Source organism: Thalassophryne amazonica, chromosome 3 (genome assembly GCF_902500255.1).
Source record: "Thalassophryne amazonica chromosome 3, fThaAma1.1, whole genome shotgun sequence".
NCBI classification, from domain to species: domain Eukaryota; kingdom Metazoa; phylum Chordata; class Actinopteri; order Batrachoidiformes; family Batrachoididae; genus Thalassophryne; species Thalassophryne amazonica.
The window spans coordinates 33723807-33749440 of NC_047105.1; the positions used below are offsets into that span (position 1 = coordinate 33723807).

General features: G+C 42.7%; 1 protein-coding gene across 1 annotated transcript in view; it reads right to left on the bottom strand.

Moving 5' to 3' along the window:
* The window catches only part of slc12a5a (solute carrier family 12 member 5a), a 445395-nt gene that overhangs the window by 92293 nt on the left and 327468 nt on the right, over positions 1–25634 (bottom strand). Inside the window, 2 exon segments of the mRNA XM_034166020.1 lie at positions 1845–1975; positions 14120–14174. Coding sequence (XP_034021911.1) covers positions 1845–1975; positions 14120–14174 — 186 coding nt within the window.

Below are 25634 nucleotides of genomic sequence, written 5' to 3' on the forward strand. Positions count from 1 at the left end.
AAAGACAGGTGATCTCTGATAATTATCCACCACTATCTTAAAAAAAATAAAAATAATAAAATCACCTTTTCTTGGCTTGGTTATTGTTCAGCAACACAAAGTAAGAAAGCAGATATTTCGATAATGGTGTAACATATATTGATAGTTTATCACTCAAATCACTGAACTCCACTCTTGGGCTGCCACTGGTCTTTTTCTTTGATTCTAAATTCAATATGGAACATTATCATATACCTATAAATGATACGCCAATATGATTGGATAAAACACTAAAGAATAAATAGCAATACACCCTTTTCGCGGATGGGTAACATTTTTCATACCACTCGAGTAAACAGCCAATCCGGACAGCGGAGTGGTGCCACGACGAAGAGGCGCGGTCAGAGGAACTGTGAAATACTGGTGAGTCACTATTAATAATTTCTTACGTGTCCAACCTCATAGGTTGAGCATTAAAATTAAATTTGTTAGTTCTAAAAGCCATCATAATTATTTATAGGAAAATCTTTTTTTTCTACTAAGGTTTGAACTTTGAGTGTTTACACAGGAGAAAAGTGAGAAAATGTTAATGCCTGTTTGAGAAAAGTGTATAAAGTGTGTAGTGAGGGGTTTTACAGCCTTAAAACATCTATAATAATTGTAAAACATAACGGTGACTACTTCGCGGATTTCGCCTATCGCGGGTTATTTTTAGAATGTAACTCCCGCGATAAACGAGGGACCACTGTATATGATAAAATCGTTATCAAGTTGTTCACCAATGAATATGGCTTTATACACCCTGAAGAAAACCATACACCCTGAGGCCGCACTTGATAACTGATATTATGGCAGCTGTTCTGGAAATGTCACATTTTTCACAAAATCTCCTGAGACAAAAAATAGACCATGCAATTGCAGGAATGCTTTATTTCTACAATCTACAGTTCAAGCAGAGTCTGGGATCTAGTGCTGGTGCTATGCATCAAAGCATCCACTACACCATAGACAGCCACCCAAGTAGATAACCGGTCCATCCCTAACTCTTGAAAGTAACATATATCTGCTATAGCCAGAGGGTGTCCCCTTGGCCTTCTCCAACCACCGGAGTCCTCAACACTGATACACCTTCATGTTGGATCATGTTCAGAGAAATGCACCACATGGCCAAAATGTTGTAGCTAATGATTCCTCATAATGCAAGTGATACTCCTCATCTGAGTCTCCCTAAATTCTCGCTCATCTGACAAAGAGTAATTCCAGCAGTACCCAAGGATCCTCCAAAGAGTACCTCATACCAAAGCCATTCAGTCATGACCTTACGTCTCTGGTTACCCTCCCAGTCTAACAACCATACAGTAAGACAGGAAGTACCAGGACCCTAAAGATGTGGACCTTCACTCTCCTGAAGCGATATAGGCATCTCCAAACACTTCTGTCCGGCAACCTCATGACTCCACAAGCTCTCCTCAGGCAGCTCCAGATCTGCAGACGCTCATGACTCTACAATTGCCATTTGAATTTTGTTAACAAGGTTCAAGCAGTCTGCAGATGAAATATAAGTCATGACCATCGACATTCGCTGGTTAGTCGGGATCTAACTGGGCTCAATCAACTATCTTGTCTACACTTATTACTGCAGAAAAACACAGAACACCTATGTCACGCTAACCCAGGACAAAACCTCCACCGTACAGCTTGGTCTTGTTTTCAGTCCATCAAGAACTGCATCGATACTGCACATCTGAGTCACTCACACTGGAGTTTTTGTCAACAGCATAAAAGTTTTAAATAAGAGCAATGAGTCAGAAAGAGAATGGAAGAGCAGAAGAGACAAACACAGGCAGACAGAGGTTGTTTCTCACCAGGAGGAGCTCGATGGCCCCTAGGATGTACATGGCTCCAGCGTAGGTGGTGCCCAGGTAAAAACAGATCCCCACCGCACCCCCGAACTCAGGGCCAAGTGAACGGGAAATCATGTAATAGGAGCCTCCAGCTGCACACATCCACAAAACAGGAAGAGACATGTTTGAGGTGACACAGAGAATATGAACAGAAACCTCTTCTAACATGTTTTATTCATGTCTTGTGGTTTGCAATGTATGGACAAGGTCAAACTCAGACAATTAATGATTCAGATTGTATTCAAATTAATTAAGGAGATTATAATAAGTCTTTCAAGCACTAAGTATTTAAGCAATTCACAGAAAAAATAATTAAATGAAACCATTTAAGTTTCATCAGTCATCAGTTTTTATCCTGCAATAAACAAACATTCATATTTGTAATTAACCATTCATCATCTGGTGTTAAAAAATAATCACAAAGATCCACCAAATGCTAACAAAACCCAAAGTAATGTCTACAAACCAATGCAGTGCTGCAGCGTGATAACCAGGGGAATGCAGGCGTATTTCATTTATAGTGATGGAAAATAACAGACGCCATCGCTGGAGAGGTGTTCCGGGCACGTCCCACTGGGAGGAGGCCCCGGGGAAGACCCAGGACACGCTGGAGGGACTACATCTCTCGGCTGGCTTGGGAACGCTTTGGGGTTCCCCCGGAGGAGCTGGAGGAGGTGTGTGTGGATCGGGAGGTCTGGGCGGCTTTGCTTGAGCTGCTGCCCCCGCGACCCGACTCCGGATAAAGCGGAAGAAAATGGATGGATGGATGGAAAATAATGACAATATCTGTGCTGAAACTTGGAAAAATGACCTGAAACTGATTATTTGATTGTCAAACCTGGAATGTAGTACATTTTTGGGAGTTTTACTCAATACTGTTTAGTTCACATGCATTGTACAAATTCAACAAATTCATTGTTCTGATCTGCAGGAGTCACTCACACGGGCACCAAAACATTTATTTAGGGTAAACACAAGGCAAAGCTGCATATAGCAAAAAAACAAACAAACAAACAACAAAAAAAACAAAACAAAAACCTTCCTACCATTAATTTGTCATTCTATTTGTTCTGCATTTGTTCATAGAATTTTGCAAGGATTATTGTAACATTATAGAAACAGGAAAATAAAATAACTGCAAAGTGCTTCCTGGTAATAAGTTAAATAAAATGTTCTCAAATAAACAACAATGTATAAAATATTATAAAAATAAATTCCTAGTAAACACCTTTTAACAAAACCTTTGAACAAGTAAAGCGCAGCACAATGGTTCCAGCATGAAGCCCTGTTCAGTTTTATTCAACCTTCATATTTTTTTGCCAGAAAAATGAACTTGTCCAAAACTGTCACACTCTATGAGGAATTTTTAGAGAATTAACGTTAAAGAATCCCTTCATTTTTGCACAATTTATTTTAGTTTCTATCTCTTTCTATTAACTGTTTGTTTAATGTTTGTTAATATTCATTCATTCATTCATTCAATTCTACCGCTTTAGGTCCAATTAAGGTCGCTGGGGGTTGCAGCCTATCCCAGCAGCATAGAGCGCCCAGGACCGGACGCCAGTCCTGTCGCAGGGCACCAGACAGACAAACAAACACAGACACACCCACACACACACACACACCTATGGACAATTTAAAGATTCCAATCCACCTAACCGGAGCACCCAGAGGTAACCCACGCACACACGGTGTATGGGGGAACATGCAAACTCCACACAGAAAGGCCACGGGAATTGAACCCACGACCTTCTCGCTGTGAGGCAACAGTGCTAACCACTAAGCCACCGTGCTGCCCTGTTTGTTAATATATCTTTTAAATAAAGTTTTGAAAAAAAAACATTGTGGGAGAGGCAAAAAGTGACTAAAACCACCTTAAAATTATTTAGAACCACAAATAAACTTGATTCTTGGTTTGTTTATTTATTTTGCCATTAAAATTGGCCATCACTTATTAAAATAAAATAACTTCTCAAGGCCAGGGCTTCTCAAAGTCTGGGGACTATTTAATCACAGCTCAGCAAACAAGGTCAGGCTGAGGCTGAGGAGGATTGTCGATATCCCTCTGCTCAGTGCTTTACAGGCTGCTGCAGGCAGCGGATCTCCCCCTCCTCCGCTGCCTGCAGCAGCCTGTAAAGCACTGAGCAGAGGGATATCGACAATCCTCCTCAGCCTCAGCCTGACCTTGTTTGCTGAGCTGTGATTAAATAGTCCCCAGACTTTGAGAAGCCCTGGCCTCACTCGGTGACAACAGAGACTTTCACTTTCAGTCGCCAAACATCAGAAAAGTCTCCAGCAACCCCAGGAAAAGTAGCGAGATTTGTCGCTAGTCGCTTTTGAGAAAACAAGTCATCAGGAGGGTTTGGAAAGTTGTCAGATTTAGTGAGAAAATCGCCAAATTGGCAACACTGAATGTAAACACGCGCAACGTGAACTCACCTGTGCACAGTCCTGTACCGAACCGAACGTCCCATACCGAAACGGTTCAATACAAATACATGTATTGTTACACCCTTTGGAATATGTGGATTGTAAAATCATACTAGTATAATTGCAGTTCAGATGAGGCAGAGAAGGCTGACGGCCTGTTGAGACCCTTGAGAGGAGGGGGAACCCCAACTGTTGTACTGCTTGTAGGCCCTACTTTACGTTTTGTTCCATTTAGTGTGTATGTGCACAGCTGTGACAACCGGTTAGGGTGCCGTCACACTTAATACTAATGAGCACGAGCCAAGCTGGATCAGCCAGAATGGGGGGAAAAAAAGCCAAACTTTGAAGCTTAGTTGGAACAGAGAGACATTCGGACAGCCATGTACGAATGCCATACGAACATGCAGATCCTGCCTCGACTGTGTCGTGCACGATGTGCACAATTGCAGGTCAAACGTTGTTGGACCATAGGACGATTACAGAGAGTGCCGTTAGAATGTGCAACTACTATAAACAATGCACACCGACTGCTGGACGAATGAGGTACGATTCCACCCAATGTCTAAAAGTCTGGACGGCAAACACGGGGAGAGGAGGGTGTGTGCTAGCGCTGTGTCTGCCCTTTTCATAAGACCTGCCGATACTGGATGTTAAAATACATCTAAAGTATGGATTGGAAGCATGTCATATGTGTTAAATATGCCAATTGCTGGCCTCCCCCCCCACCCACCCATGCATTCACTGTCTCGCTCTCTCACTCCCTCCCTCCTTCACACATACTGACCGGTCAGCAGGACACTGTGCCGTCAGAATGAACAGGTGTGTCCCACACATGACCTGCACTGTGCAATTGAACTTCACAAACTGCACCATAGCAGGGGGCGACCTGATGATTCCAGGCTCACAGAGGAGCTGTGCGACCCGCTGTCTGGCTAGATGGCACGCGTTGTGCAGCAGGTCAGCACGTCATATGGGATATATATTTTTTGGTGGATGTCGCATTTGCCGTCACTAGTTGGCTGATCACAGGTTGACACGGATTTTATCACATGCTGCAACCTGGCTGGTGTTCAACCTGTGCAGTAAGACACAGCTGGAGGCGTCTAAAGGTGAGTTTTTATTTGTATTTATGTTCTGATGGCTTCCTGACACAGGTGCATTATCTTGGCTTGTACAGAGGTAGATGGTGAACATGCCACGATACGTGATTTGCAGCTGTGACACTCCGGTCAGCTGCGATGTGGCATGCCACACAGAGTCTCTGGAATGCTGTGACTCACCATGGGGCAGCAGCGCAGCGCTGCGCAACAGCACATGGTGTTACAGCTATGATGATGATCATAATTCACATACATTATGTAACCCGTGAGAGGGCATGACAATGTATCTGTAATCAAATGTTTATTATGTATATACAACCCCAATTGCAATGAAGTTTGGACGGTGTGTGAAATGTAAATAAAAACAGAATGCAATGATTTGCAAATCCTCTTCAACCTATATTCAACTGAATACACCACAAAGACAAGATATTTAATGTTCAAACTGACAGACTTTTTTGTTTTTGTGCAAATATTTGCTTATTTTGAAATGGATGCCTGTAACACATTTCAAAAAAGCTGGGACAGGGGCAACAAAAAACTGGGAAAGTTGATGAATGCTCAAAGAACACCTGTTTGGAGCATTCCACAGGTGAACAGGTTTATTGGAAACAGGTGAGTGTCAAGATCGAGTATAAAAGGAGCATCCCCAAAAGGCTCAGCTGTTCACAAGCAAAGATGTGGCGAGGATCACCACTTTGTGAACAACTGCGTGAAAAGATAGTTCAACAGTTTAAGAACAATGATTCTCAACATTCAATTGCAAGGAATTTAGGGATTCCATCATCTACAGTCCATAATATAGAAGGTTCAGAGAATCTGGAGAACTTTCTATATGTAACTGCATTAAAAACCGACATCACTGTGTAAAGGGTCTTACCGCGTGGGCTCAGGAACACTTCAGAAAACCATTGTCCGTTACAGTTCGTCGCTACATCTACAAGTGCAAGTTAAAACTCTACCATGCAAAGTGAAAGCCATACATCAACAACATCCAGAAAAGCCGCCGCCTTCTTTGGGCCTGAGCTCATTTGAAATGGACAGACACAAAGTGGAAAAGTGTGCTATGGTCTGATGACTCCACATTTAAAAATGTTTTTGGAAATCATGGATGTTGTGTCCTCCGGACAAAAGAGGAAAAAGACCAACCAGATTGTTACCAGCGCAAAGTTCAAAAGCCAGCATCTGTGATGGTATGGGGGTGTGATAGTGCCCATGGCATGGGCAACTTACACATCTGTGATGGCACCATCAATGCTGAAAGGTACATCCAGGTTTTGGAGAAACACATGCTGCCATCCAAGCAACGTCTTTTTTAGGGACGCTTATTTCAGCAAGACAATGCCAAGCCACATTCTGCACGAATGGGAAAGAAGTCCACTGACAAAGCTTCAACAATTAGTGTCCTCAGTTCCCAAACGCTTATTGAGTGTTGTTAGAAGAAAAGTGTTGGGAAGGTGTCGTAGCACGGACCCACAACAGGGGGCGCAAATGAACGGACAATGAATAAGCCAAAAGGTAACAATTTAATGTTGTGACACACACAACTAAACACACAAAATTTGTAAAGTCAATTAACACCAGGTGACGTGTGGGCAGGCTCGAAGATAGAAGACCCCCGACGAGAGAGAAGCCGCGTCCCACACGGCCTCCACCACCAACGGCCTGAAGAACACCGGAGCCGCCAAGTCCCGTATCCCCAGGTGGCCTCTGTCTTCGGCTGTCGACCCTGGTACTGCTGGCAGAAAGCAGAGACAAGATGAATGAGTGGAAGTCCGCACACTCAGTGGTCCACGATCTGTACACAGTTAGGAGGGAGAACCTCCACCTCCAAATTACACACTCATGCAGCTCCTGATTAACCACTTATCTGTGAGGCGCAGTCGTCGCAGTCACACCAAACGCCAAAATCCCAGATAAGGGAACAACCACAGGACAACGGCTGCAAATGAGATTAGATTGTTACACAACGTGTCAGTCAGCAGAGAAATTACCTCTTGGTAGTCGATTTCTCGGCGGGGAGGTGGAGTTACAGTCCGGCTTATGTAGTGGTGTAGATGAGTGACAGCTGGTGCGATGAGTGACAGCTGTCACTTCTTCTGGGTCTGGCGCCCTCTCGTGCTTGGAGCCCGCACTCCAAGCAGGGCGCCCTCTGGTGGTGGTGGGCCAGCAGTACCTCCTCTTCAGCGGCCCACATAACAAAAAGGTGATGTAACACAGTGGTAAACATACCACTGTCCCAGCTTTTTTGAAACGTTTTGCAGGCATCCATTTCAAAATGAGCAAATATTTGCACAAAAACAATAAAGTTTATCAGTTTGAACATTAAATATCTTGTCTTTGTGGTGTATTCAATTGAATATAGGTTGAAGAGGATTTGCAAATCACTGTATTCTGTTTTTATTTACATTTTACATAACGTCCCAACTTCATTGGAATTGGGGTTGTAACACCCCGTCCAGATGTGTGCACGGTGCCCCGCAGCTGTGAGATGCATTGACTCACAGGGACACACTGTGCTTTCGGTTTGATTGCGCAATGTTCATGTGTAGTTCACAAGATGAATGCGTGCCACCGACATTGCACATAAAAATATCTCCTTTGCGAACCCCAGACGGGATCTAGTGGAGGTGCACATACGGCTTATCCGTGCCCTATTCTGGACATTCCTTCAGGATTTGACGTGCCTGACCATGGCGAATGTCACTCGAGCACGATCAGACTGTTCCAAATGCTGTTTTGATGCTGTGAGAATTTGTAGAAGGCAATCAGATTGTGGACAGACTACACATCGACTGCCGTTTGATTGTTTATCCACTTCAGCTCTGCCACAATTGTTTTGAACATGAGCAAAACATCTGGGCGGCCACACAACTATACCCGACTGTTTAGACTGTGCTCAGACTACTGTCTGACGTTTGTGACTGCACCTCAACACTTTCCGAATGATTGCCAAGGATATGCAAAGAGAAGGATGCTGACATGAAGCATCATGCTTCCACAGGTGCAGCTTGTTGCTTGTTGAATGTTTCTCCAATTCAAGAGATTGAGAGCAAATATTTTCTACCTGTAGCGATCCATTGGTATAAAATGATCAATCATCATTGCTGTTTGAACGCATCCATGGATACCTGACACCATAAAAATCTGATCTAAACAATGAAAATGGCCCAGATGCAGTTAAATGTCAGCTAACAGCCTCTCATTAGTCTTGTAATTTTGATTTATCTACAATCTCACTCACTCATCTTCAACCGCTTACTCCAATTAAGGATCATGGGGGTGGGGTGGGGGTGGGTGGGTTGGAGCCTATCCCAGCAGTCATAGGGTGCGATGTGGGGTACACCCTGAACAGGACACCAGTCAAACATAAACAGACAAACAAGCACAGTCACACCCACTTACGGACAATTTAAAGTTTCCAATCCACCTAACCTGCAGGTCTTTTGAAAATGGGAGAAAGTCAGAGCACCAGGAGGGAACCCACGCACACACACTGGGAGAACATGCAAACCCCACACAGAAAGGCCACCAGTGGGAATCGGTCCCATGGGCTTCTTGCTGTGAGGCAACAGTGCTAACCACTAATCCACCGTGTTGTCAATCTACAATCTTTTTTATTATTATTATCTGTTACTGTTTTGCTTCTATGTCCCAACACAGCACAAATAAATTAAGCGAACATACTGGTGGTTGGCTCTCACTGCGGTATTGTATCACTTCCTGTTCCGGAGCACAGCGGTGTTTTTCTGTATCTGTTAGCTGTTTAATCTGCGCAGTTAGATTGATCTAGTTATCTAGATTACGATTTGTTTCCCAGCGTAATCTTTACGTGCCTTAACTAAAGCACTCCTTCTGCTGAATCACCTCTAAATTATTTACACATTATTCACTTTGCGTGTTTTTAGGAATCCGCTAGCTTAGCATAGCTACTAGCTCTTAGCCGATTTAGCATGGCGGCTTCTCCTGTCTCTCCCGCACTTTTCTGTTCTGGGTGTGAAATGTTTAGTTATTCCTCAGCCTCCTTTAGCAGTAACGGTACTTGTAATAAGTGTAGCTTATTCGTAGCTTTGGAGGCCAGGCTGGGCGAATTGGAGACTCGGCTCCACACCGTGGAAAATTCTACAGCTAGCCAGGCCCCTGTAGTCGGTGCGGACTAAGGTAGCTTAGCCGCCATTAGTTACCCCCTGGCAGATCCTGAGCAGCCGGGAAAGCAGGCTGACTGGGTGACTGTGAGGAGGAAGCGTAGCCCTAAACAGAAGCCCCGTGTACACCGCCAACCCGTTCACATCTCTAACCGTTTTTCCCCACTCGACGACACACCCGCCGAGGATCAAACTCTGGTTATTGGCGACTCTGTTTGAGAAATGTGAAGTTAGCGACACCAGCAACCATAGTCAATTGTCTTCCGGGGGCCAGAGCAGGCGACATTGAAGGAAATTTGAAACTGCTGGCTAAGGCTAAGCGTAAATTTGGTAAGATTGTAATTCACGTCGGCAGTAATGACACCCGGTTACGCCAATCGGAGGTCACTAAAATTAACATTAAATCGGTGTGTAACTTTGCAAAAACAATGTCGGACTCTGTAGTTTTCTATGGGCCCCTCCCCAATCAGACCGGGAGTGACATGTTTAGCCGCATGTTCTCTTTGAATTGCTGGCTGTCTGAGTGGTGTCCAAAAAATGAGGTGGGCTTCATAGATAATTGGCAAAGCTTCTGGGGAAAACCTGGTCTTGTTAGGAGAGACGGCATCCATCCCACTTTGGATGGAGCAGCTCTCATTTCTAGAAATCTGGCCAATTTTCTTAAATCCTCCAAACCGTGACTATCCAGGGTTGGGACCAGGAAGCAGAGTTGTAGTCTTACACACCTCTCTGCAGCTTCTCTCCCCCTGCCATCCCCTCATTACCCCATCCCCGTAGAGACGGTGCCTGCTCCCAGACTACCAATAACCAGCAAAAATCTATTTAAGCATAAAAATTCAAAAAGAAAAAATAATATAGCACCTTCAACTGCACCACAGACTAAAACAGTTAAATGTGGTCTATTAAACATTAGGTCTCTCTCTTCTAAGTCCCTGTTGGTAAATGATATAATAATTGATCAACATATTGATTTATTCTGCCTTACAGAAACCTGGTTACAGCAGGATGAATATGTTAGTTTAAATGAGTCAACACCCCCGAGTCACACTAACTGTCAGAATGCTCGTAGCACGGGCCGGGGTGGAGGATTAGCAGCAATCTTCCATTCCAGCTTATTAATTAATCAAAAACCCAGACAGAGCTTTAATTCATTTGAAAGCTTGACTCTTAGTCTTGTCCATCCAAATTGGAAGTCCCAAAAACAAGTTTTATTTGTTATTATCTATCGTCCACCTGGTCGTTACTGTGAGTTTCTCTGTGAATTTTCAGACCTTTTGTCTGACTTAGTGCTTAGCTCAGATAAGATAATTATAGTGGGCGATTTTAACATCCACACAGATGCTGAGAATGCCAGCCTCAACACTGCATTTAATCTATTATTAGACTCTATTGGCTTTGCTCAAAAAGTAAATGAGTCCACCCACCACTTTAATCATATCTTAGATCTTGTTCTGACTTATGGTATGGAAATAGAAGACTTAACAGTATTCCCTGAAAACTCCCTTCTGTCTGATCATTTCTTAATAACATTTACATTTACTCTGATGGACTACCCAGCAGTGGGGAATAAGTTTCATTACACTAGAAGTCTTTCAGAAAGCGCTGTAACTAGGTTTAAGGATATGATTCCTTCTTTATGTTCTCTAATGCCATATACCAACACAGTGCAGAGTAGCTACCTAAACTCTGTAAGTGAGATAGAGTATCTCGTCAATAGTTTTACATCCTCATTGAAGACAACTTTGGATGCTGTAGCTCCTCTAAAAAAGAGAGCTTTAAATCAGAAGTGCCTGACTCCGTGGTATAACTCACAAACTCGCAGCTTAAAGCAGATAATCCATAAGTTGGAGAGGAAATGGCGTCTCACTAATTTAGAAGATCTTCACTTAGCCTGGAAAAAGAGTCTGTTGCTCTATAAAAAAGCCCTCCGTAAAGCTAGGACATCTTTCTACTCATCACTAGAAGAAAGTAAGAACAACCCCAGGTTTCTTTTCAGCACTGTAGCCAGGCTGACAAAGAGTCAGAGCTCTATTGAGCTGAGTATTCCATTAACTTTAACTAGTAATGACTTCATGACTTTCTTTGCTAACAAAATTTTAACTATTAGAGAAAAAATTACTCATAACCATCCCAAAGACGTATCGTTATCTTTGGCTGCTTTCAGTGATGCCGGTATTTGGTTAGACTCTTTCTCTCCGATTGTTCTGTCTTGAGTTATTTTCATTAGTTACTTCATCCAAACCATCAACATGTTTATTAGACCCCATTCCTACCAGGCTGCTCAAGGAAGCCCTACCATTATTTAATGCTTCGATCTTAAATATGATCAATCTATCTTTGTTAGTTGGCTATGTACCACAGGCTTTTAAGGTGGCAGTAATTAAACCATTACTTAAAAAGCCATCACTTGACCCAGCTATCTTAGCTAATTATAGGCCAATCTCCAACCTTCCTTTTTTCTCAAAAATTCTTGAAAGGGTAGTTGTAAAACAGCTAACTGATCATCTGCAGAGGAACGGTCTATTTGAAGAGTTTCAGTCAGGTTTTAGAATTCATCATAGTACAGAAACAGCATTAGTGAAGGTTACAAATGATCTTCTTATGGCCTCGGACAGTGGACTCATCTCTGTGCTTGTTCTGTTAGACCTCAGTGCTGCTTTTGATACTGTTAACCATAAAGTTTTATTACAGAGATTAGAGCATGCCATAGGTATTAAAGGCACTGTGCTGCGGTGGTTTGAATCATATTTGTCTAATAGATTACAATTTGTTCATGTAAATGGGGAATCTTCTTCACAGACTAAAGTTAATTATGGAGTTCCACAAGGTTCTGTGCTAGGACCAATTTTATTCACTTTATACATGCTTCCCTTAGGCAGTATTATTAGACGGTATTGCTTAAATTTTCATTGTTATGCAGATGATACCCAGCTTTATCTATCCATGAAGCCAGAGGACACACACCAATTAGCTAAACTGCAGGATTGTCTTACAGACATAAAGACATGGATGACCTCTAATTTCCTGCTTTTAAACTCAGATAAAACTGAAGTTATTGTACTTGGCCCCACAAATCTTAGAAACATGGTGTCTAACCAGATCCTTACTCTGGATGGCATTACCCTGACCTCTAGTAATACTGTGAGAAATCTTGGAGTCATTTTTGATCAGGATATGTCATTAAATGCGCATATTAAACAAATATGTAGGACTGCTTTTTTGCATTTACGCAATATCTCTAAAATCAGAAAGGTCTTGTCTCAGAGTGATGCTGAAAAACTAATTCATGCATTTATTTCCTCTAGGCTGGACTATTGTAATTCATTATTATCAGGTTGTCCTAAAAGTTCCCTAAAAAGCCTTCAGTTAATTCAAAATGCTGCAGCTAGAGTACTGACGGGGACTAGAAGGAGAGAGCATATCTCACCCATATTGGCCTCTCTTCATTGGCTTCCTGTTAATTCTAGAATATAATTTAAAATTCTTCTTCTTACTTATAAGGTTTTGAATAATCAGGTCCCATCTTATCTTAGGGACCTCGTAGTACCATATCACCCCAATAGAGCGCTTCGCTCTCAGACTGCAGGCTTACTTGTAGTTCCTAGGGTTTGTAAGAGTAGAATGGGAGGCAGAGCCTTCAGCTTTCAGGCTCCTCTCCTGTGGAACCAGCTCCCAATTCAGATCAGGGAGACAGACACCCTCTCTACTTTTAAGATTAGGCTTAAAACTTTCCTTTTTGCTAAAGCTTATAGTTAGGGCTGGATCAGGTGACCCTGAACCATTCCTTAGTTATGCTGCTATAGACGTAGACTGCTGGGGGGTTCCCATGATGCACTGTTTCTTTCTCTTTTTGCTCTGTATGCACCACTCTGCATTTAATCATTAGTGATCGATCTCTGCTCCCCTCCACAGCATGTCTTTTTCCTGGTTCTCTCCCTCAGCCCCAACCAGTCCCAGCAGAAGACTGCCCCTCCCTGAGCCTGGTTCTGCTGGAGGTTTCTTCCTGTTAAAAGGGAGTTTTTCCTTCCCACTGTAGCCAAGTGCTTGCTCACAGGGGGTCGTTTTGACCGTTGGGGTTTTACATAATTATTGTATGGCCTTGCCTTACAATATAAAGCGCCTTGGGGCAACTGTTTGTTGTGATTTGGCGCTATATAAAAAAATTGATTGATTGATTGATAAATAAATAGAAGTTAATCAGCAGTTTGCAGCAGCATAAAGGCTGGTACGTTATAACGAAGACAGTTATAATTGGCGTATACTTCTACACGTCTCCACAAGCCTGCAATTTCCTCTGACCCCTGCTGTATGCACACCCACTGCTGAGACGCAGGAGATTATTACTACGTAAACTCACATTACTTAAACACCACCGTAATGTGGAACCTGCGTGTTTACATGTATACATTCTAAACGATGGTGAGTACTGCGTTCTAGTTCAGACTCAGGTGCTGAACATTGCTGAACAGATAAAGCGGTGCCAAACGCCAAGTCAGTGAAAACAGAAATGTAGAAGTCTCAAACAGTGACGAGTGTGTGGTGCCAACGTCTGCTGACCCACCTGGCACTACTCCATTGGTAGCGACGGCACTCATCGAGATGGCAGTCAGCATTGTCTGCACAAAGACAGAGAAAGAAAGAGGAGAAATAGAAAATTAGATAATATTTGCATGTTTACACACTGTATAACCCTGATTAATGAAGACCTGGTGTCCCCACATAGGACTGATTCAGACACTGTAGTATTACCTCCACCAGATCCATTAGATTGTTGGGGCCCAACGATTTCTGTGTTACTTCTACTGTTTCAAAACAGCCCCCAACCTCCTTGTGGACAGATATGCAGACTGATGGACCCTCTGGTTACCCCTGCTACTTAGACTATGTCGTCACCTGTGTTTGTCTCGTTTGTTTGTTGGTTGGTTTGCTTGTTTATCTGCTAGCAGGATCACTCAAAAAGTTTTTAACTAATTTTCCAAAAACCTGGTGGAGGGATGGGGCATGGGGCATGAGTTATGAAAGACTAAATGTTGGTGCAAGTACACAGTCAGCGATTATTACCCCCACCAATGAGGTAATGTTTTCACTGGCGTTATGTCTGTCAGATTGTCTGTGAACAGAATAACCTAAAATGTAATGAATGAGATTTCAATTAGAACAGAATAGAGCCTTTATTGTCATTGTACATATATACAACAAAATTGTCCTCTGCAGTTAATCCATCCTAATTACAGTTAGACACAGTCCAAATACTAGGAGCAGTCGGCAGCCACAGTCCGGCGTCCCGGGAACCAACTTTAGATGTCGAGACGCTGTCTTGGTCGGGGCAGAGAAAGGAGCAGACCCTAAATAAAAATGTTTTTGGAGTGGCCGAAGGAAACCCATGATGCAGACATGGGGAGAACCTGCAAACTCCACACAGAAAGGCCCGGGAAGCGATCCCACGACCTTCTTGCTGTGGGGCACTAGCACCAATTGATAAAGTTCAAGGAAATAAGTGAATCTATTTTTGAGGTGATCTGGAATATGTTTTGGAAGTAAAATCTGGAAGTATGTTGGGCACACAGCAACATTTAAGTTAAAAATGGATAATGCCCCAGAAAATTAGGGATTTTATTTTCAACTTGATCCAGATCATATTTTGGATCCACGATCCAAAATATCCACAAAAGACATTTTATGCAGTTTGTGGACTTGGTGGAGGCAGAATTTGGTATAAATGTATGAGTTAATTTGGAGCCATAGCCTCTTCCATCCAAAATCCACTAACATCTGCCCACATCCACATTCCACTCCTACCCATCACTTCTTCATCCCTTCTGTTCCCTTCACCAACATGCCCACTTGCTTTATTTTTTGGGTTGACTCTCCACCACTTCAACTTCTCACTCCAGAAATCTTCTCTGCCCTTCACCTCACAACCCCCCCCCCCCCCCCCCCCCTTGTGGTGCATATGCACTGATTAAATTCATCATCATCCTGTCATTTTGCAGCTTCACACTCATCACTCTGTCAGACACATGCTTCACCTCCCCCAGCACCCTCACAATATACTCTCACCCCGACACCTTTCTCCTCCCATCCATGCCGTGATAGAACACTTCCAACCCACCAGAGATGCTCCTAACAACACCAGTCATCCTGCTAACTTAAGTTACTCACTCCATACTTTTCATTCCACACCATCAGGCGTCTGGTGTGACACTTGCCCACAGTGAGCTGGTGTTTACATCGTGGACAGGAAGGCAAAGATGTTTAATGGCTGTTGATTAGACAAATAAGAACACCACCGGGCTCGTCAGCAGCTGTCAGAGTACATTGAGGCGGCCAGCAACAAGTCCAGTGGAACTGCAGCACTGAGTGGGAGAAAAAAAAATACTGTAGGAAATGAAAGAACGTGCTTTGCTGGAGATCTGCGGTTGCCTCCAACACAAACAGCAAGCCCTTGCTGCCCCTGAGAAGAGGAGTGAGAAATGCAGGCAGCGAGCGGGAAGAATCGGCCAGAAAAATAGAATATGACAAAGTGAGAAAGAGCAGGGTGAGTGAGAAGGAGAAAAAGACGGAGTGTGTGTTTGTGTGTGAGACTACAAAAATGACAGAGATTTCATCATTCTTTCAAAAGCAATTGTGGAATTTCTGAGTGTCTGTTGGCACTGTTGGCACATGAAAGAGAGCAGCGATGAGGAGGCTCTTTCACTCAAAACACGACGAATTACTTTATCGTGCAATTTCTTGTTGTAAAAATAAATAATTGATAACTGATTTCAGCTTCCCTGTTGTTTGTAAATGCCTTCAGATTTTGCAGAGTTGCTTTGTCGCACTTTGTAGTTGCAGTTCCTGATGGCCCCTTCACACATAGTGCGAAGTTTGGACAATATTTGGACAAAAACGGCGAAACAGCGTGAAACAGTGCGAAATTAGCACACAAAACATTGTGCCGTGTCTGTCGAGCAGGAACAGTGCCAGGTGCACCACATGGCGCCGCTTATGTGGAAGAAATAAAAACCAGCTGATACCTGTATGACCACATCGTGCCGCTTATGTGGAATAATAAAAAAAGAAGAAAAATTAACACACCACCCGGGATGCAAACTCACGCCTTTCAAAACCTGTGATTCCCAGTCAGAGACTTTACCAGTAAGCTACAGAACTGTTCTTTGAAAGCTGTGGGAAGCTGCCTCATATCAGGAAAGACATGGAAATATTAAAAAAAAAAAATTAAATCCCACACCATATAAAAACACCGCATTTATCAAGTGAGCAATATAAATATGATCCGTCTGTTCCTCTGGTGATGAACCATGGTCACAGACATACAGTCAAGAAATGACTGAGAAGCAGTGTGCTCTGATGTCCACATCTACTGGTCAGGTGCGTCCAGTCGGCCGCGCGCGCGTTCTGCTTGACACCCGTGTATTGTGGATGGTGTGCCACAGCACAGACACCGTGTCATGTGGAACAGAGCTCACGTGGGTGACGTGACGGTCAGATCACCCGCTGCGTGTTTTGATCTGACGGTCCGTTTCAACCTGGGTGGTTGTCAGTGTCCCCTCCATGCACGCGCTCGCTTGCTGCAGCTTGTTGCCACCACAGAGACATATGTTTTTATTTATGTCCATGTAAATACAGCAATCAGACACACGCGCCTCACAGTGGACAGTTGTTTGTCCATTACTGGAATGTCCAGAATGACAGATCACCACAGCTGCTTCTGTCAGAAGTCACGCCTCCCGTGATTGGAGCGCACACACCCATGTGCCAGTGTGTGTGTTTGCAAAGTCACACTCGTGGGGAACTTAGACAAATTTCACAGTAGTACAACAGTGGTCGTCTGCAGTCTATTGTCGTGTGAAGAGTGCGACTGGCCACACATTTTCTAAGTGCCATGCGAGCGGTGTTAGATGTTCATGCGTGTCACCTGGAATTTGGCCAGCACCATTTGGCCAGCACCTGCCGCGAGAGGGTGCCATGGGTTTGCACAACACACACTTTGTCTTTCAGGCGCTTGTATGCGCAAATAGTTGTAGCAACAGGTGTACGAGGCGCTGGTGACAGGAATGACATTACACGGTTTGCACACGATTGCTGCATCATGCGCAAGTGTGCAAAAAAAAAGATAAAACGATGAAGAAATAACAGGAGCACTGAGTTGACAGCATATCTCTGCCATATTTCTGTGTAGGCTCTCAGTTGTCCAGGTGGTTTCCATAGTAGAGAAGCTTGAATCTTCGACTGGAATGGGTTGCTTGACGCGAGGACATTTCGCTTCAAATCGCAGAAGCTTCCTCAGCTAAAATTCTTGCTGTGGTGGTCTGACGTCTGTCTTGACTCTTGTAGAGAAGAATAATCAAGAAGTCACCAAAGCTGGAGTTTTAAACCTAACCAGACCCCTCCTACCGAGAGGCAGATTGCTATAGGCTAGTGACTAAACAATAGCTCTAATTAGCACCTATTGTGCTCTAGTTAGCACCCTCCTAATGACAGGGCAGCTGTCCCTCTCCTGATGGCTCCCTTGACGACTCTACTGATGACGTGAATGACTCATTACCATGAACAAAAGACTGAAACTGCTTTGATCTGAGTACCCCATTGTAAACAGGGGATAAAGCGTGCTCAGACCCCCTCCCCAGTTAAGACTGGGTTTCAAACGTTTCACAAAGAATGCCTCCTTGACCCCTCTCTCAAACCGTCGGACAAATCGGACTACAAGGCCAAGATCAACAACTTGCTCAGTGACTCCGATACATACGAACGTCTGAAGAGACACCCCACGAGCGGCTATAAAAAAAAAATCATTAGCTACCTCCAAAACCTGGAGAAAGAGGGACTCATCGACAGGCAGACATACTACAGACTGTACCCTGGGGACGCCACTCCGTGCATCTATGGACTGCCCAAAATCCACAAACAGGATGTGCCACTCAGGCCTATTGTATGTAGCACAGATTCCATCACATACAATTTGGCCAAGCACCTCAAGTGGATTTTGGCTCCTCTAGTGGGTAACTCAGAACACCATGTGGAGAACACACAAGATTTTGTGAACAAGATCAAGGACCTGCAGTTGGAGGCAGATAAAACAATCGTGTCATTTGATGTGACTTCGTTGTGCACCTGCATCCCCACCGCTGAGGCCGTCTCAGCTGTGAGGCAGAGGCTGCTGGAGGATGTGTCTCTACTTGAAAGGACCAAACTCACACCAGACCACATCAGCCAACTCTTGGAGATATGTCTTAACACCACGTATTTCCTGTTTAGGGGGAATTACTACAGGCAGATTCATGGTTGTGCGATGGGGTCTCTGGTATCCCCCATTGTGGCCAATCTGTACATGGAGCGAGTGGAGAAGACAGCCTTGACATCTTTCACAGGCATCTCTCCCAGTCACTGGTTCAGATATGTTGATGACACATGGGTTAAAATCAAGCAACAGGAAGTTGAGGACTTTACAGAACACATCAACTTGGTGGACGCCAATATCAAGTTCACACGTGAGGATGCCAGAAACAACCATTTAGCCTTCTTGGACTATGATGTTATGATTGGAGAGAACAGGCAGCTCCAGACAGGGGTTTACAGAAAACTAACTCACACTGACCAATGTCTGCTCTTTGGCTCAAACCACCCCCTTGAACACAAGCTCGGGGTAATCAGGATGCTTCAACACAGAGCCCTACAGGTGCCCACAACTGCAGGGGAAAGGGCTAAAGAACAACAACTTGTCCGGAAAGCCCTCACAGTATGTGGGTACCCACGATGGTCCCTGGACAAAGTGCAGAAGTCCCAGAGAACAAAGAGACCAGATAGACAGGAGACGGAGACAAGAAGAAGAGGAGTGTCTCTCCCTTATTTAGCAGGAGTAGGGGAAAAACTACAGAGGATCTTCAGACAGCACAAAATCCCAGTTTACTTTAAACCGGTTAACACCTTGAGACAGAAATTAGTTCACCCTAAGGACAGGATCCCTAGTTATAAACAGAGCAATGTAGTGTATTCTATTAGATGTCAGGAAAATTGTAACGAACACTACATAGGTGAGACTAAGCAACCTTTACACAAAAGGCTATACCAGCACCGCAGAGAGGGCACCAGTGGACCTCAGTCTGCAGTTCATCTCCACCTTAAAGACACTAACCACACGTTTGAGGACAAGGAAGATAAAATATTAGCCAGAGAGAAGAAATGGTTTGAGAGAGGGGTCAAGGAGGCATTCTTTATGAAACGTTTGAAACCCAGCCTTAACCGGGGAGGGGGTCTGAGACACGCTTTATCCCCTGTTTACAATGTGGTACTCAGATCAAAGCAGTTTCAGTCTTTTGTTCATGGTAATGAGTCATTCATGTCATCAGCAGAGTCGTCAAGGGAGCCATCAGGAGAGCGACAGCTGCCCTGTCATTAGGAGGGTGCTAACTAGAGCACAATAGGTGCTAATTAGAGCTATTGTTTAGTCACTAGCCTATAGCAGTCTGCCTCTTGGTAGGAGGGGTCTGGTTAGGTTTAAAACTCCAGCTTTTGTGACTTCTTGATTATTCTTCTCTACAAGAGTCAAGACAGAAGTCAGACCACCAGAGCAAGAATTTTAGCTGAGGAAGCTTCTGCGATTTGAAGTGAAAAGTCCTCGCGTCCAGCAACCCAGTCCAGTCGAAGATTCAAGTTTCTCTACTATCTCTGCCATAGCACAACCTCATTAACCCCAAAACTGAACCCATAACCTTCTTGCTGTGAGGCAACAGTGCTAACCACTAAGCCACCATGCTGCCCACAAATGTACTCTGATATCTTAACATATTTCATTAGTTACCACGTATTCTTTTACAGTGGTTATTTCTGCTGTGTTATAAATGGCATTTTTAACAATAATATAGCAGCCAAGGAGTATTTTCTGGATTGCGTTAGTGGCTTAATGGTGTGCTGTGTAGAGACTGAAGCAATACTCCCTCTGTGCTCTGAGCTTTTCCGTTCACCGTTTACACTCTTGGTCCTACCCTGCTCCTCCCTGTATTTATATAGAAAACGCAGTACTCAATACTCACTACTCAGTACTCACTGCATAGCTGCTAAATTCTTTTCAAGATGGTAGTCAGCTGCAAATTTTCCACAAATATGTCGAAAAATCACATTTCAAGGCAAAAAATGCCTCAGACCAAGAATGTGGTCAGCTCTGTCTTTTACCACACAGAGAGCTTTGATAACTACTGATTGTTCTGCTCAGTAGGTAGGGTGGAGGTTTGAGGAGGAGTGGTTGGGGAAGGAAGCTTTGTTTACCTCCTGAAATGTAGCACATGTGGGACATCTAGTGGCAGACAAATGACTCATAGAACTATTAAGGAGTTCAAATAACAAGGAAATTAGTGATCTGTCATTTGTGTTTTCTTGAATAAAAACTTAGGGCCCTGTCCCACTGGGGAGAGGATTAATTGTGCATGAATTGAGTATACAAAGTACCGGCCTTCGTTGTCGTCCACAACAAAAATGGCCAAAAATGACAAATGTCCCAGTATGAATTACAGATATATTAATTATATATAGTGAATCTATGATGAACAATCACGGTTATACAACGCATGTAGTGAGGAAATGGATCTGAGGCATTGCGATTATCACGGCAGTATTACGGGTGTATTATGATCAGTGATGCCGGTAACGCGTTACTTAGTAACGCGTTACTCTAATCTGACCACTTTTTTTAGTAACGAGTAATCTAACGCGTTAATCTTTCCAAATCAGTAATCAGATTAAAGTTACTTCTCCATGTCACTGTGCGTTACTATTATTTTTCATTGTGGGTCGATAACAGCATTAAACTTGGTCTGTGGGCAGGAGGTCGGGGTTCGACTGAACTGCCCACTTTAAGCGAGCTGTGAGCTTTTAATCCGCGGTTTTTTGCAGCTGCTCGACTCGTCCTCACCTCTTAAAGCGCGGTGATCAGCACACCTGCACTGAGCTTTACAAAGACATTTTTATACTTTTTTCCTCCTTTATTTAGAATTCTGAGCTGAGCCGCTCTGTATCTGGTCGTTAAAAACAGCTGATCCTCCGTGACGCGTCAACAACTAACACTATTTTCCACTCAAATGCACCTAAACTCTCTTTCTGAGGACCACATGATGTGAAAACGCAATAAAACTTTCTTACGTGTAAATCTGGTCATGTTTTCTGCATAAATAAATGTTATCCATTCTTTGTGCTCAAACGCCAAAGCAGGGGCGAATCTAGATGGAATGGGGGCGTGGGGCAAGGATGTGCCCCCCTCCCCCACAACACCCCTAGATTAAAGGTGCAATTTTGAAGCCGTTTTTTACTACAACTAATATTGCTTAAAATAATAATAATTTCGACAAGTAAAATGTTTAGAGAGAATTTAAATGTTAGAAAAATGTTAGAATTTAATAGTTACCTTTATAAACAATGTAGGTTCGAAATTGCAAGTTTTACTGTTACAGTGCTGTCAACAGTTAAATATGAGGTCAAGAAAGACGTCTTTATTTGACTTTTTATAAAACAAGTATTTATTTTCATTGAAGTCAAGAAAGGGTGACTATAACGTGAGTTTTGGCAAAACAGGTATCATTGTCATGTTGAGGTGGCAGAGGGTTGTTGTCGGCAGCTGGGAAAAGTAACTAAAAAAGTAACTAGTAATCTAACTTAGTTACTTTTACAATTGAGTAATCAGTAAAGTAACTAAGTTACTTTTACAATTGAGTAATCAGTAAAGTAACTAAGTTACTTTTTCAAAGTAACTGTGGCAACACTGATTATGATGCATCGCACATGTGTTGCACGTGCACAGCATCTGCATTGTGGTCATAAATGAAGCACACTCGGGTCGTGGGCATCACTATTTACACCAACAATACAGCCTCTGGAGCAATTGCTGGAAGTGGACAAGTTGACTGGAGTAAACAAGCAGTGAACAGGGCGAATGGTGACGTCAGTGGAACCTCCAAACCACTTTTTTTTTGTTAATAGGCCAAGTATAACTTGAATTCTGATTAATAATTTACACAAGTGGGCAGCACAGTGGCTTAGTGGTTAGCACTGTTGCCTCACAGCGAGAAGGTTGTGGGTTCAATTCCCGTGGCCTTTCTGTGTGGAGTTTACATGTTCTCCCCGTGTTTGCATGGGTTTCCTCCGTGTGCTCCGGTTTCCTCCCACATCCAAAGTTATGCAGGTTAGGTGGATTGGACTCTTTAAAATTGTCCGTAGGTGTGTGTGTGTGTGTGTGTCTGTGTGTGTTTGTCTATTTGTGGCCCTGTGACAGACTGGCGTCCTGTCCTGGGTGTACCCCGCCTAGCGCTCTATGACTGCTGGGATAGGCTCCAGCCCCCTGCAACCCTTAATTAGACTAAGCAGTAGAAGATGAATGAATGAATGAATGAATGAATGAATTTACACAAGATTTTTGGGGGATGATATTCTCATATTCGTTGCGCATTTTGCAGACAGCTGCAGCAAAATAACTCATTTCCTCCTTTCAGCTGGAAGAACGAGAAGGCTGGGAAGAAAGAGGACTTCCTCAACTGCAGCAGGAGAAAGAGGTGTTACCATTGGTGGAAAAATCAGTAACCAACCAATCACATTCACCAAGATCACACCAGATTCACACACACCCAAGTGGGTCAATGGGTGTGTGTGTGTGTGTGCGCACACGCACATTTTGGGAACGGGACTTTTCTTCCAGACTGAAGCATTTCCTGAATTTTAATGTGAATTGATGGCTATAACTTTGTTTATGCTACATTTTTACACATATTTTTGAAGTTTACAATTTATATTTACATTCTAAGTTATGAAAATGGTTGGTTAAAATATTTCGGATTTTCACAGTAAAAAAATAACTTTTTTCTGATTCAAATTTTATGTTTTGGGGTGAATATTGGGTCACTGTTTTAATGCAGTATCGCAGAATGAAAGAAAAACTGTAAAGTCACTCAGGTGAGGTTGTGCTGAAAAAATTGACACCAAACATTAGGCCAGGTAAACAGTTTTTTAAGTTAAGTTATGAGGGTAAAACCAAAAGTAGTCAAAACACTCAAAAAATAGCCAAGACTCCAAAGGGTTAGTTAATCTGAATTAATTGTGTTTAATTGCATGCACTGTGTAAGATAAAAAAAAAAAATGCAATTTTAAAATAAAATATTAGGCCTTAAATCGAAAGTCATATACAGTGTGAAAATATTTAGCTCTCAAAAAACAAAAACAAAACCAGTGATGGGCACAGCAAAGCAAGAAGTTAGCTTTGATAACCATTAATCAGATAACTGAAAAGTTATCTTTTATGATGATAAACTGTTAAACTGCTAAAAAAATTATTTATTACAGATAATCGCTAACCGATAACTATTAGTATTGATTTGGACGCGGCCACATCAGATGACACTTGGCTTCTGATAAATCAGTTTCACTTTAAGCACTGCAGGGACTGCTGGGTAAGTTCAAGGATCACAAACACAAAGAACACATGAAAAATAAATTAAAAAAATAAAACCCCAAACAAACACTGTCATCATCTTTTAAAAGCAGTAAAAAAAAGTATTAGAAGTCACAGTTTATCTCGGTATTAGATACACCGTCATTTACGAACTAAAAACCTGCCGCTTTTTTCACATGCTTTGAACCCTGTGGCTTAAACAACAGAAATACATCCATTAATCCATTGAGTGGCAGAATAAAATACACGTAGTAAATATAAATTCTTACCTGTTAGTTTCAGTGGGATTCGTGAATAAATAATCCACATAAAGCGTCCTTTTTTAAAAATCCAAAACAGTCTCTAAACGTGAAGAAAAGTCCCTCCCTCTGTACACACAGCTGCGCTGTGAGAGCTCCTCTCCCCCATCAAGTCGGTGATTAAATTACAGCCACAAAGAAATAAAATAAAATAATGTTAAAATTAGTCGGTTTTGTTTTCGTGTCGAGTGGACGAGTCACTGTAACGTCCAAAGTGAACCTGAACTACACTACCCACAATGCTCCCTGCGTCGACCGGCCAATCACGTTTTGCGCTTAATGATGACATCATCAGCAAGCAGCAGGCAGTAGAGGTGGGCAATACCAGGAATTTTGGTATTGATCCGATATCAAGTAAATACAGGGCCAGTATCGCAGATATCGATACCGATACTTTTTCATATTTAAGCTTCATAGATCCAAAGGATCCAAAAGACCTAGGATAGAATTTCGCCAAACATTGTACGTGACAACAAAATACTTTATTATCACAATCAACATTTTTGTTTAAAAAATATCACTCAACACAACTTAAAACAAAATCTCCTGAGGTAGCAGGCTGACAAACCACAATAAAAGGGTGCACTGCTCTGTGTTGTGTGACAGCACAGTGCTGCTCTTACAGACAGAGAGTAGACTTTGATGAATCTGTGTGCGCAGCAGTCAATGCGTGCGGGAGAGAAAAAAGTTTGAGTATTGATCTTTTTACACGAGGATGGTTCAATATCAATACCAGCGTTGGTATCAATATTATCGAAATTAGGATTGATCTGCCCACCTCTAGCAGGCAGCCAGTCTGTTATAAACACACAACAAATAGACTAAAATGTTTGATTTTAGGGTTTACAAACCATTTTGACCATTAAACTTTACCAGCAAAAAAAAATGTTATCGGACTGAAAGTTATCGGAACTAAATTTATCGGAAGATAATTGGTCCGATGATGGTTTTAAAACTTATCTAAAAAGCTAATCCAATAGCAAAAACATTAGTTTTGATAATTATCTGATATCGGATTAGCTGAACTGTGCCCACCACTGACAAAAAAAAAAACCTGAAAACAAAATCACTTATCAATCACTTATTATTAGAGTTGAACATTAAATATCAAAAACATGAAAATGAAAACGGTAGATAAAAAGTGATTTGGCACAATATGACCCCTTTAATAATTATGTTACTGGATCCAAGACCATTACATTTTCAAAACTGCAACTTTAAAAACATGGATGAAAAATCACATGAATCAAGTACTCCTATACTTTAAACCTGTAAGATCTCCATGTGGCTGTTTAATTAACCATCAGTGAAGCATTTCAATGCAAAATGTGTGCTATATTTTACGC